Source organism: Phyllostomus discolor, chromosome 7 (assembly GCF_004126475.2).
Source record: "Phyllostomus discolor isolate MPI-MPIP mPhyDis1 chromosome 7, mPhyDis1.pri.v3, whole genome shotgun sequence".
Lineage (NCBI taxonomy): Eukaryota > Metazoa > Chordata > Mammalia > Chiroptera > Phyllostomidae > Phyllostomus > Phyllostomus discolor.
In genome coordinates this window covers 137,909,604-137,922,808 of record NC_040909.2, presented here as the reverse complement: position 1 = coordinate 137,922,808, position 13,205 = coordinate 137,909,604, and the positions used below count along the sequence as shown (strand labels likewise).

The 13,205-nt window shown below is 67.7% G+C and overlaps 1 protein-coding gene across 3 annotated transcripts in view; it reads left to right on the top strand.

Annotated features, from left to right (window-relative positions):
- The window catches only part of TSNARE1 (t-SNARE domain containing 1), a 43,769-nt gene extending 30,816 nt beyond the window's left edge, over positions 1 to 12,953 (top strand). For all 3 annotated transcript variants that reach the window (XM_036031467.1, XM_036031464.1, XM_036031466.1), the window contains exons 10-12: positions 298 to 380; positions 9,424 to 9,529; positions 12,899 to 12,953. In XM_036031467.1, the coding sequence (XP_035887360.1) occupies positions 298 to 380; positions 9,424 to 9,519 (179 nt within the window). In that variant the 3' untranslated portion in view covers positions 9,520 to 9,529; positions 12,899 to 12,953. The remainder of the gene's footprint in view (positions 1 to 297; positions 381 to 9,423; positions 9,530 to 12,898) is intronic.
- The last annotated feature ends 252 nt before the right edge of the window (positions 12,954 to 13,205 follow it).

Below are 13,205 nucleotides of genomic sequence, written 5' to 3'. Positions count from 1 at the left end.
CATCGAGACACTCAGGACGGGGCTGCCCCGTTTCAGGGGCCAAGGCCCGGCCAGCAGAACCCTAACTGCTGGTCCTCCACCCTTTCCTGAGTGGGCCACCCTGCCCCGGGGGCCACCACCGGGCCCTCGTCCTGGCGGCTGGAACCCCCTGGCCCGTCTCTGCAGCCTCGGACTCTTGGGGGGCAGGACTCCTCACCTGGACCTCAGTGGCTTGGAAGGGGGGGACGCCGGCCACTCGCCCCCTGCAGCCCGTCCTCAGCTGCACCCAGTAACCGCTCTTGTCATCTCGGTTTGCAGACAGCATCGAAGCCAGTCTCGAGGCTGCGTCCTCCCACACGGAGGCTGCCAGCGAGCTCCTGGCTGGGGCCGGCCGGCACCAAGTAAGTAAGTTGGTGACAGGGGTGGGCGAGGGCAGCCTGTGGCCCCTGGCCCCCCTTGTGCCCTGTCCCCAGAAGGTCCAGGCCCTGGTCTCTCCCGAGAGGGGCACACCCCAGGGCCCGTTCTCAGCCCGGAAGGTCTGGTGTGGGGGAGCGGGAGGAAGAGGCGGCTGGGTCTTCGCCTCCAGGGTGGTCGCTCCGCCTCCTCCGAGTGCACCTGCCCGGCGAGCCCCCCGCCCAGCTGGCCCGGCGGGCGCTGCAGGGAGAGGGGTGCACAGCCTGCAGAGCGGCCTCCGCCTGGGGGCAGGTCTCCCTGTGGGGTGCCAGCAGGGCCAGGCTGGGCCCCCACAGGGAGTCTGCCTCTTCCCACGGCCGAGCGGTGTCCCGCCGCACGCGCGCACGGCTCTGTTCTGCCCGCTGGTCTGGCGACGGGCGCTTCGGCTGCTTCTGCGTCTGGGCCCCGCGCTCCACGCTGCGGTGGGCGGGGGCGCGCGCCTTTCGGAATGAGCGTTCGGGGTTTCTCCGGAGGGACGGACACCCGGGCGGGGACTGCTGGGCTCTTTGTCCCCTTATCGCTTTCAAGTCCGTCTTTGTCTGGTGTTGGTATCAGCGCGGCAGCTCTGTAAAACTCCGCATTTTCACGGGACATTCTTTCCCGTCTGCTCGCGTGCAGGCTCCGCGGCCCCGTGGGAAGCGAGCCGCGCCCCCGTCTCGGGGCCGGCCTGTGTAAAGGGCTGGTGTCCTTGCCCGTCCGGCCGCTGAATATCCCCTGATTGGGTCCTTTGTTCCAGTGACACTTCGAGTAATTGTCGATAGGGGTGCAGTCATTGCCATTCTATTATTTGTATTTGTTATTTCTTCTTGTTCTTCAAGTGGCCCCTTTAACAGTCTTTTGTGACGCTGGTTTGGTGGTGGCGGACTCCTTCAGCCGTTTCTTGTCTGGGAAGGGTATTTACAAAGTTTGATTGCGACTCGGGTCGTCACGCCAGTGTCACGGGCGTTCAGAGCTTCAGAGAATGGGGGACGCAGGGAACAATGTGGGTAGAAAAATGTGGCCACGAGACACCAGCAGCAGAAAAGTAAAAAGCGCCTCGCACGTCTGGGAACTCAAGCCCAGCCCCAGAGAGTTCAGAGGTCACGGAAGGGGGTGTTGCCGGCGTGAACAGGACCGAGGGGAAGCACAGTGAAGACTCCACCCTCCCATCCGTGGGTCCTGGGGAGGAAATCACAGTCTCGCGCCGCCGTGCGAGAAGGGAGAGAGCCTGGAAGTGAGTGCCTTGAGATGGTACAGAGACGACAGTAAGGCGCCGTAGAGTCAGCCCGGGGGAAGCAGCCAGAAGACCCGGGAGACGGAGCAGAACTCGGCGGCTGTGACGGCCTCCGCGAAGCCGACAGCTGCTGCTCCGGGACGACCCTGCACACGGACCGCCGCCCGGGGTCTGACCCAGGAGGAAACGAGCAGAAAGCCCAGAAGTGACGCGAGTTCCAGGGACAGTTTTATGCCAGCGGAGTGGGACACTGGGGGACGAGGCAGATGGGCTCCTGGGAAAGTGCAGCCCCCGGGCGGGGACGCGGAACCTTCGTGAGGGTCGGTGGTCCCCGGTGTCAGAGAGGTGGCGTCCGCGGGGAGCGCTCTGTCCGGCGGGCGTGGGAGCCCGAGGGAGACCCCAGGGTCCTGGGGTGCGGCCTGCCCGCTGGCGGGCAGAGGGCCGGTCTGGCTCCAGCTTCTCTAGAGAGCAGGAGGAGGGGGGGTGCCCACGTGTGTGATCCGGGGTGCAATGGGAGGTGCCGCTGGTCTCACCCCGAATAAAACGCTAGTGAGCTGTCGGGTCACATGACCGGCCTCTTCGGAGCTTGTGGTTTAGCAGGGAGACCAGACGGTACCCGCCCCCGCGCCCCCTGTCCCCCGGCCGGGCACCAGACGGACTGGGACGGTGTTGGCTGTGGTCCGGGCCCTGTCCGCATACGGACAGGCGTGGGCGCCTGCACACGACTCAGGGGAGACTCGTGGTTGTGTGTGCGTGCACCCAGTTGTGCAGCACGTCCCGTGCAGGTGTGTTTATTGTGTGTGCGCATCGCGTGCACTCGCGTGTTTGCAGGTCAGGAGCTGGGTGCTCGCTCACCTGCCGGCAGTGTTGGGGGCACAGCCAGGGGTGGGGGGCAGCCAAGAGCATAAGAGGGCTTTTCAGGGCTGAAAATGAGCCCTAAGGGGGTGGCTGGGCTGCAGGAAGTGAGAGGGGCTGAGAGGAGAGTGGGGGCTGGGTGTGGGGGCAGGGGGAAGCAGCAGCACCCCAGACCAGGCCTCCGGCCCTGAGCTGAGCCTGGCAGCCGGGAGGAAGGGGTGTCGGGACACCCCCCCAGTCACTGCCCAGACAGGCCCCTCCTCCTGGGTGTCTTCGGAGGCCCAGACCCTGCCCGCAGGTGCCCGTGGGTTCTCTCTCACCTGGCGGGGGCAGGCTCTGGGCTCCTGCTGGGCTGCAGCCTCCGTCCCAGACGGGGCGTCTGAGCTCTGTGCCTGCAGGGGGCCTGTCCAGCGCCCCTGAGCCTGGACACAGGGTGCCTGTGGGGTGCGGGGCAGGGGTCCCGCAGGGGCTCAGCTGGTGGGCAGCCATGGAGCAGCGCCTGTGTGTGGGCCTGGCCCAGGTGCTGAGCCTGGCCAGGCCGGCTGTGCAAGGGCCCCGGCTCCCGGTGAGCGCCCGCCCAGCGTGCGCCCTGCTCCCTGCTCTGCTGCCCGTGACCCTGGCCGCTCGCTGCAGAGGCGGCGTGGGGGCTGGGCTGGGCTGGGAGGGGGGTTGCCTCCTCCGGGGAGAGGTGACGAGGGGACACCGCCCACGGCAGGGTGATCCGGGGATGGGTGTGTGCGTGGGAAGGTCGCTTTCAGGCGGAAACAATGCCGCTTCAAAGCAGAGGGGAGCCGGGCTCATTTTCAGCAGCTGTATGCAAATCGCATGCAAATGAGGCTGTTTTCCTCTGAGTTCAGAGAGACAGTGTTCGCCAGCCGGCGCCTCGTCCGCCGTCCCCGGCGTGCCCTCCCCTCCGCTCAGCGCAGGACCCCGCCCTGAGGCAGAGGGCCTGGGTCCGGCCCCGCCCCGCTGGGGACCCCGGACCCCTCACCCCTCGGGGCGACTCTGAGGTCCTCGTTTCCTCGCCAGGGCCCCGTCCAGCAGGCTCCGACGAGGGGGCTGCCCCCCAAAGTCATGATGAGGCTGGGGGCAGGCAGTGCCCGCCTGATCTGTGGGTGGGGAGGGAGTGGGGGCCCCCTCCCGCCTGAGCACTGACCGCCAGCCCCCCCCAGCCCCCAGTCCCCGTCTGTGAGGAGGAGGAGAGGCCCAGAGAGGCGCAGCGACCTGCCTGGGTCGCACAGCCAGTGGGGGCAGAGCCTCCCCGCCCCCGGCGGCCCGTGACTTAGTCGTCCGGCCGCCTCGGGAGACAGAACGGCGTGTCTGTTCACCTCCTGACCGCAGGGCAGGAGAACAGCAAAACTAAACGCAACAGAGCGCCCGGGGGTCGGACGGGCTCGCTCTTGAAGCCTGTGCTCCGCAGACCGACCGAAGGGCGCGGTGGCCGGCCAGTGGCGGCGCCCACTCCTCTGAGGGGCCGCTGGCCCTTCTCCTGGGCCGGGCTCTCTCGGGGGCTGCTGTGTGCTGCTGGAAGGCGGGGTGTGGGGCGGCGCTGCCTGGGATGGACAGGTTCGCACGCCCTGATCGGGGATCTACGGCCCCTGGAGCGGCCCGCACCTGTTTGCAGGTGCGCGGGATGCAGGCGGGAGGGCGTGGGCGGGAGGAGCCACCCTCAGCCGCTTCCCAGCCTCCCTGTCCCTCAGAGTCCCTTTCTGTCCCTTCCTGACTGCGGTTTTGGGGGACTTGGTTTCTCCTTCGGAGCCCTGGCCACAGGGCACGCCCAGCTGTCTCAGAGTCGCGGGCGGGTGCCCTTGTGCGAGGCCTCTGGGACAGGCTCGGCCTGTGAACGGCAGCAGGCTGACCGTGGACGGGGGTGGGGAGTCTGGACGCCATTCCAGTCAGCCACCTGGGCGTGCCTGTCGCTCCCCTCCCGGTGGCCCTGGCCTCAGCCGGCCACCAGGGCACCCCGGTCCCCGCACAGTCCGGGCTTGAGCTTCAGCACCAGGGACAGCCCCCAGCCAGCTGGGTCCAGGCCGAGGCCCCCGGAGCTCTGGGCCACCCTGGTCTCCCTGCAGGGGTGTGGGAAGAGGGGGCGGTCCCTGAGGGTGGTCTCTGGGGGGCCTGTCCACTCGGCTCCCACCAAAGCCCCCTGAGGTGCCTGCCCACTGAGGAGGCGGGAGCAGTGACCGGCCTGTGGCCGTGCGGCGTGGCTTTGCCCCCCTGACCCACGTGCAGGTTCCCGGCCCCTGGTACTCAGCCACTGCGGCGGGGACAGCCCGAGAGGGCTCGCCCGGCGCTGTCGGCAGGAGTGATGGGGGTTCTGCAGGAAAGCACAGCGAAGGGGACGTGCGTGACCTGGGAGTGTGACTAAACCGCCCCAGACGCCGTCACCACGGAGCCAGGCTCCCGCCGTGCCCACCAGGCCTGGGACGTCAGTGGCTGTTCCCCTGTGCCGTGGGCCAGCTGAGTGGGCCCGGGGGCCGTGCTGGCCGCCCGGGGTGCAGCTCAGGGCCGGCAGAAGTGCTTGGGGAGGGGCGTGTCGGGCCCCCGGAAGGTGGGGGGACTGTGTGCTTTTGATTCGGAATTGACCAGCTTCTGCCATGTGCAGATGCCGTCCCACCCAATCCTGGGCGAGCCCCAGGCACGGCCCAGTGCCGCCTGGGACCCAGTCTCCTTGACCCTGGCGGAGGGCCGGGCTGCCTGTCTCCTCAGAGGATGAGCGAAGGGCCAGAGGGGCCGGGGGAGCTCGGGGGGTGAGAGGTCACCAGGGAGGTGACGGTCCCGGCTTGGAAGGGGGCTCTCGGCTCTAGCTCGGGGGGCTGACGTAGCTGGAGTGGGTGCCTGGACTGTGAAGCTTGTGGGGGCCCGTGTGGGAGCCCGGCCCTGTAGTCTTGGGAGGGGTCACGTCATGGGGGGGGTGGTGAGCTGTGTGTGGTCGAGGCACGGCTCGTCCTCGGTGGCCGGCAAGCATGGTCCCCGGGCGGCCCTGACTGGCGAGTGGGCGGGGGACGGGAACCTGGGGGTGAGGCATGTCTGAATCTTACCCTGGACCTGGTCACGCGGCTCATCGTGGGGGGCTGGTGGGGGGACCGGGAAGCATTTGGCGTCGGCGGGCCACACCTCAGAGCAGGGCAGCGCTCGGGCTGCGCCGCGTGGGGTAAAGGACTCGTGTCCACAGAGCCCTCGCCAGCCCCAAACCGGCGTTTCTGGGCTTGTTTCCTGGCCCAGCGTCTGATTCTGGCACAGGCCCCGCAGGCCGACCCCGTGCCCCAGGAAGTGTGACGAGGGGACCTCCGTCACGTCAGCCTCCTCCGGGCCCGGCAGGACCACCGGCGTTCTCGGCGCCGACCCCGTGGGACTCGCCTGGGGGCGCTCCTCCCCGAAGGTCGCGTCTGTGGTCGCCGCCTGCCTGTCAGGACGCTCAGAGCAGCCGGTGCCGCTCCGTCCGAGCCCGAGGGCAGAGCGTGTGGGTTGTCAGTGTGGTGTGGGGTTGTGCTCGTGTCAGCGCCCTGCACGGGGCCTCGCTGTGTGCGCTCTTCCGGGACTCGCCCCTCCTCCTCCCGAGACCCCCCGAGTGCTCGTGCAGAGCCGTGGCTCCCGCCTTCCACGGGCCCACAGGTCCACTCTCCTCTCACGGGACAGAGTGTTCCCAACTCGTCGGTGCCAGAACTCACTGCCGTGGGTGCTGTCCTCTGTGGGTGCTGTCCTCTGTGGGCGCTGTCTGCCTCAGAGCAGGGGGAGGGTCCTCCTCTGTGAGCTGCATTTAGCACCCGGGCCGCTGGGTCGGGCGTGTGGACGGTCCCCTCCCTCAGCTGGCCCTGGGTGACCCCAAAGTGGCTGAGTCGTCGCGTCCGCACCGTCAGCACCTGAGTGCTGCTTCCCAGAAGTTCTGCCGGCAGAGCCCGTAATTTTCGCCAACTGGTGGGTGTAAAGTAGTACCTCACTGTGGTCTTCTTTGCGTTGCCCTGGTTACGATTGCAGCGGAATCTTTCCTGCGTTTGCACGGGTTTTCTTTGCTGTGAGAAGTCTGTTCGGGCCTTGTGCCCGCTCTTATAGTCAGCCTGTCTGTTCCCTCCTGTGGCCCGGAGGACACACATGCTCGCACACACGTGGGCGTGTCCTCTGGGTGCCGACGCCCGGTTGGGGTAGGGGGTTGCAGACCTCACCCTGCCCGTGCGTTCCCTGGGCCTCCCTCGGGGGGCCTCGGGGGGGCCGAGGGGGGTTTGTGTGAACAAACCGTGAGCCCCCACACCCCTGGTCTGAAGGACTCCGGCTCCCCTTTCCGTTCCCGGCGGGGCGGTCGGTGCCCTGCACGGCTGGGGAGCCGCTGCCCCATTCCAGTGCCGCCGGCCCTGTCCGAGCTCGGCCCCCACACGCAGCTCTCCGGCCGGCCTCTGCCCCTTGCCACGTGGGTCCCTCACTGTCCCCGCCACCTGGCTTTGCGCTAGGTGACCCCATCTGGTGGGTGGACTCCGTCACCCCCCTTTCCGAGTTGCCTGGACGGTGGCTGGCCCTTTTGCCTGCCTGTGGGCCCCCACGTCACACACCGAGTTGGCATTTTTTTTCCTGTGCGATTGGCACATGCCCTCCTGTGCCAGCAGGCGTGGGGCCCCTGACCTGTGTGGGGCCGGTGTGGGTGCTGCCAGGAAGGGGCGAGGCTGACGAGGCAGGAGCCCTGGTGCCGGAGAGAGACCACGGGGCTCCCATCCCCCTCCCCGGGAAGAGGTGGTGGGGGCGGGGGAGCCTGTGCCATGAAGGAGATGTTGTCAGGTCCTCATGTCCTGGGGCGGGATGCATGGGCTTCCGCTGGCAGGGAGGGGCCGGGCCCTGCCACTCTTGGTGAGACGGGGAGGGGGGGCCAGGCAGAGGACACGACCGGAGAGGGGGACGAGAGGGCAGGTGACCGTCTCAGGGAGACCAGCCCTCCGCCCAGCTCTGACGCTCGCCCCGAGGGAGGCCCTGGCGCTGCCGCCGGAGAGGGGTGTCTGCGGAAGCCCGTCCGGGCGCAGCGCCCTCTCCTGTCCCCGCCCGGGAGGGACCCCCTCTGCGTGCGCCCTCCCCCCCACCCAGTGTGGACGTCCCCGGGGACCCCAGGGACCCCGGGCGTCCCCCCCTGACTCCGAGAGACCCGACCATCAGCGTGACTCGTGTGGGAGGACGCCCAGGCGCGGGGACTGGCCACCAGCTGGTGCTCGGGGGGCGCCCGTGTGTCCGTCCTCCGGGCCACGCAGACGGGGCGGCTGCAGCCACACCCGTGACCCTCCCCACGTGCTGGTGCCGGCTCATGGCGCCCCCAGAAGGCCCCCTTGTCCTGACCAAAGAGGGCGGGTCCTGTCCCTTCGGGCGGGACCTGGCTGGGGGAAGATGGCGCGGGAGCATTCAGGCAGCCCCTGGGGCGCAGGCCCCGGGTTTTTCGCCAGACGCTGGGGCCCAGCCAGGCCGTCAGGGACCCGGGGTCACCCCACAGAGTGCTCCGCCGCCCGGTGCCCTGTCCCCAGGGCCCAGGGTCCCTAAGCCAGCCCGGCACTGTGAGCCCTGTCCCCGGGACCCGGAGTCAGCCCTAAGCCAGCCCGGCACTGGGACTTCCGGCAGCAGGGCGTCTGCCCCGACAACCCCGGCCTTGGTGAGCCGCTCCGAAAACACGGAGTTTCTGAGGCAAACGCTTAAGAAACAATCTTTTTTTCCACGCCCAGCTGCCCAAATGCTCCGATTTGAATAATTCTTTTGAAACGGAGTCTAAATATATACAAATAGATATTTCTGAAATGCCATGTATTCTGAATACATTTGCATGAGAAGCAGGTTCGGAGGAAGGGGGTGGGGCCGGAGGCTTCTGAGGGGTGGCAAGGGCCCCCCCAGTGGGGCGGAGGGGCGGGTCCCGCACCCATGAGCCCACCCCGCCCCACCCCCTGGGAGGCCCGGGTGGGGGTCACTGACCTTCTCTGAGCTGCTGGGACCTGGCCTGGGTGCTGGGGGGCGGCCCTGCGGATGGTGGGGCGGGAGCCTCACTGCACCTCCCTGGCAGCCTGCGCCCCGTCCCCTCTCTCTGCTCCCCATCCCGATTCTCCCTCGGAGCCCCTGCTGCTGGGGACAGGCCCCGGGGTTGCCGTGTGTCCATTTCCCGGCCTCAGTGAGACGGCGCCTGAGCCCCCCACGGCGGTGCTCACGGTTTGGGCCGGGGCCGGGGCCGAAGGGCCGGCAGGAGAGTGTGCTCTGGTCCCCGGCCGCGAGGCAGGTGGGCCTGGGGTTGCTGCCCCACCACGACTCTCGGTGACGCCTCTGGGACCACAGCCTCGGTCCCCAGGGGAGGGAGGCACCGCCCCCCGGGGCTGTGCCCGGCACCCTGCACCCTCATCTCAGTAGAAGGGGTCCAGGTGGAGGGGCCCCAGTGAGAGAGGGTGTCTCTCTCCCATGGCCCGATCCAGAGTGTCACTCTGGTTGCACACGGAGCTGTGTGTTCTGTCCACGAGGCCCTGACAACGGGCCCAGGGCTGGCTGCGTGAGTAACGGCCACGACGGCACGCAGGAGGAACACGAGGAGTATCTGGTGACGATGGCACCTTTGGGATTTGCTGGGCCCCAGACTGTGCACGCCCCACACACACCACTTTAGTTAAGGATCCCAGAGGCCCCTCTGCCATCTGTGGAATCACCCTGTGCCCACAGAGCACCCACGGCACTGGGAAGGGCTGTGATAAGACCCCCAGCCTGACCTGACTGAGAACCACAGCGGCTGGCTGCCTCTGGAGCCGGGCCAGCCCCTCCCTGCGGCCTGGCCCAGGGCTGTGCTCCGGCAAGCGTGTGCGCCAGCCCAGGGTGGGCCCAGTCGCCCGCGAGCCATAGTCCCCGGCAGGCACGAGCCGAGTAGGCCCCCAGGATGGGAGGCTGGGGCTGAGACACGACAACAGCCCCCTTCTCTCTTCCAGCTCCAGAGACGCAAGGTCAAGTGCTACTTCCTGTCCGCCGGGGTCACCGTTCTGCTGGTCATCGTCCTCATCATTGCCACCTCTGTCCGAAAGTGACGCTGCCATGGTGAGGGCCCACCTGCCCCCACATCGCCCAGCCCTCTGTCACTGACTCATCCGTCTTCCCACCCATCCTCGTTTCATCCCTGCACCCACCCCTCCTTGATGTGTCACCCACCCTTCCATCCATCCACCCATTCTCCGTCCATCCACGCATCATCCACCCATCATCCATCATCCACCCATCCATCCTCCATCCATCCTCCATCCATCATCCACCCATCATCCATCCATCATCCATCCTCCATCCATCCATCCTCCATCCATCCATCATCCATCATCCACCCATCATCCACCCATCATCCATCCATCCACCCATCCTCCATCCATCCATCCATCCATCCTCCATCCATCCATCATCCATCATCCACCCATCATCCACCCATCATCCATCCATCCACCCATCCTCCATCCATCCATCCATCCTCCATCCATCATCCATCCATCATCCATCATCCACCCATCATCCATCCATCATCCATCCTCCATCCATCCATCCTCCATCCATCCATCATCCATCATCCACCCATCATCCACCCATCATCCATCCATCCACCCATCCTCCATCCATTCTCCATCCATCCACCATCCACCCATCATCCATCCTCCATCCATCATCCATCCATCCCCCATCCATCCATCCTCCATCCATCCACCATCCACCCATCATCCACCCATCATCCACCCATCCATCATCCATCCCTCATCCATCCATCATCCATCATCCATCCTCCATCATCCATCCACCCATCATCCACCCATCATCCACCCATCCATCATCCATCCATCATCCATCTTCCATCCATCCATCATCCATCCATCCATCCATCCACCCATCCATCCACCCATCCTCCATCCATCATCCATCCATCATGCATCCATCATCCATTATCCACCCATCATCCACCCACCCATCCATCATTCATCCATCATCCATCATCCATCCATTCATCCATCCATCTATCCCTCATCCACCATCCACCCTCCATCCATCCATCCATCCATCCACCGACCCTTCCTCCTCTATGTCAGGTGACTCAGCAGTGACCAGGGTCAGGGCCCAATGTGTGACCGGGGCTGGGGCTCAGAGTGCCTGGGGTCTAGACTGAGCCTGTGTCAGCCCCCTTGGTCCTGGTGGCATCTGGGACAATACAGGACAAGCCAGCCGCCCCTGGTCTCCATGCTGGGCCCCCCTTCCCCACTCAGGGAAGGCCAGCTGTTTCCAGAAGCACCTCAGGCCACTCGCATGGTGGGGAGGTTGCAGGTGGAGGTCTCAGGTCAGGCTCAGCACTCGGGACAGGGAGAGGAGTCCCGTGATTCTGCGTCCCCCCCGCACTACCCACGCCTCCTGTGGGTCCGGGGAAGGACAGAGCCCCACCCCGTCTGCATGGCCCCGAGCCTCAGGGTGGAATCCGGCCTCGTGTCCCTGGCCAGGGCGGCCGGCTCCCAGCCGCGGGCTGTGTGGACCGGGCAGGCAGGCGGGCTGCAGCACCAGCGCCCGGGTGAGTCCCGGCTCTTTTGGGAAGGAGGTGGCGGCACCTTGCAGAAGGAGGGAGTGCTTGGGATGCGGGGCCCCCACCCCACCGTCCCGGGCGCACGGCTGCGGCGTCCGTGCCCTCACGACCTCTCTCCACATTGGACATGGTGGCCTTGGACCTGTCTGCGGGCCCTGCGGGACGTGGGCTCCCGGTGGTCACTGAGCACAGCACAGGGCGCGGGGAGTGAGCGGGAGCCGGCCCGGGACCCTGCTCCCTGCCGGCGTCACAGGCTGGGCCTCTGGGGAGAGGTGAACAGGGTCCCGGTGGGGGTCAGGGGCGCTTTTCCTGCACACAGAGATGTGAGGGGCCCGTGTCTCCTGAGAGCCGGGGGGCGTCGGCCTCTGGGTCTCCGGGCCCCCGGCCTCCCTCTGGGGAGCCTCCTCCCTGCATGTCTGCCCGTGCGTGTCTGTGTGTGCACATGTCTGCGTGTCTACACGTGTGTGTACATCCACACGTGTGCCTGCAGCTGCACGTGTGTCCATGTCCATGTGACTGCACGGGCATGCACACAGGGGCGGGAGGGACAGAGCCTCGGTTACGGCCCCTCCCCCTGGAACAGGACGAAGGGCCGGGGGCAGCTGTGGTCCACGGGTGTGTCTTCCGTCCACCGAGCGCTCGGTGGAGGCTTTTCACGTGGGGGCCGCCTCGCTCAGCCGCCCCGCCGCCCCCAGGGAGGTGCGGCTGAGGGCCGGCGGGCGGATGGTGCAGGCGCTGGCTCGGAGGAGGGCTGCGTGGGCGGTCGTCCTTCCGCAGTTGGGGCGGTCAGGGCAACGCTGCCCTGCCCTCAGGGCCCGCCTGAGATGCAGGGGCCTGGCCCCACCTGGGGCGCGGACACGGAGGGGGCAGACACGGAGGGGCTCGGACACGGAGTGGGGGGGCGCGTCCCCCGCCGGTCCTGGCAGAGAGAAGGGGTTTGCTGGGAAGCAGGGGGTGGGGCGGAGCCCCCGAGGCAGAGCCCGCCCCACAGGCATCTGAGAATCGGGGCGCACTCGGCCAGAGCCCCGCCGGTGCTCTCCCCACCCAGAGCAAGCAGTTTGGCTTCCGGGTGCTTCTCGGTAATTGCGATAACAAATTGAATAATTAAGCTAAGTCCACAGAAGAGAATTAAATATTAATTTCCAATAAGCTATGTAGAGCGTGTCGCCCCGCGAACGCCAGCAGAACGTGTGTGCCCTGGGCGCTCCCCCGTCCGGCCCCCGGAGCCGCCCGGGACCCTCCCCGCTGGACTGACCTGCTTGCAGCCCCGTCTGGGGCGCGGCGGTCCCGGAGTCCGCTGGGGTCTCCCCAGCCGCTGAGCTTCCCGTCGGGGGAGGGCCCCCGCGCCACTTGGCAGAGTGAAGGGAGGAGGGGAAAGTGACAGTGTGAGGGACACTGACGGCAATGGGAGGGGTGGGCGATGCCCCCCCAGGGCCCGGGTGGGTCAGGCCGAGGCAGGACTGTGGGGCGGGGGCGGGCTGGGCGGGGCCGGGGAGCAGGGCGGGGGCCGGGGGCAGCGAGGCCTGGCGGGAACTGACCAGGGCCGGGAGAGCCCACGCGGGCACCGTTGGCCACAGGACCTGCCCTGTGCTCTGTGACGGGGCCCACCCCCCCCCCCAGGGCCCACCCCAAGTTGGCCCGCGGGAAGGGCAGCAAGGGTGGGCCTGCTGCCTTCTGGCCCCAGCCTTGCCCCCCGCCACGGGAGAGCAGGGGCCGCTCTGGCGCCCCGCCCCTGCCTCCCGGGAAGGCTCTCGGCTGTCGGCTCCGGCGCAGGGCGGCAGGCGGAAAAGGGTCAGGTCCCTGCGGGCCCGAGGCCCCCTCCTCAGCAGAGCGGCCGGACTGATGGGGCCCTTGTTTTGCAGGTCGACGCTGCCGCCGGGCCCGCGCAGACCCGGGAGAGCCCTGCGCCTGCCGTCCCCGCCCCGGCCCGCCGCCTCCGCAACGGCCCCCGGCTGAGCCGCCCTAATAAACTGCCTCCGCGTGACTGTGTCCGTCCGTGGCTGGGAGGCCTCTCTCGGGCTCTGGGGGGCGGGGGCGGGGTGTGTGTGAGTGTGAGTGTGGGTGCGTGTGCGCTGGGTGAGGTGGGACTCGGGTGTGAACTGGAGGTGGGGACGGTAGGGGCCGTAACCTGCTGCGGGGCCGGCCCGCATGGGGCCCCGCCCCCCACCC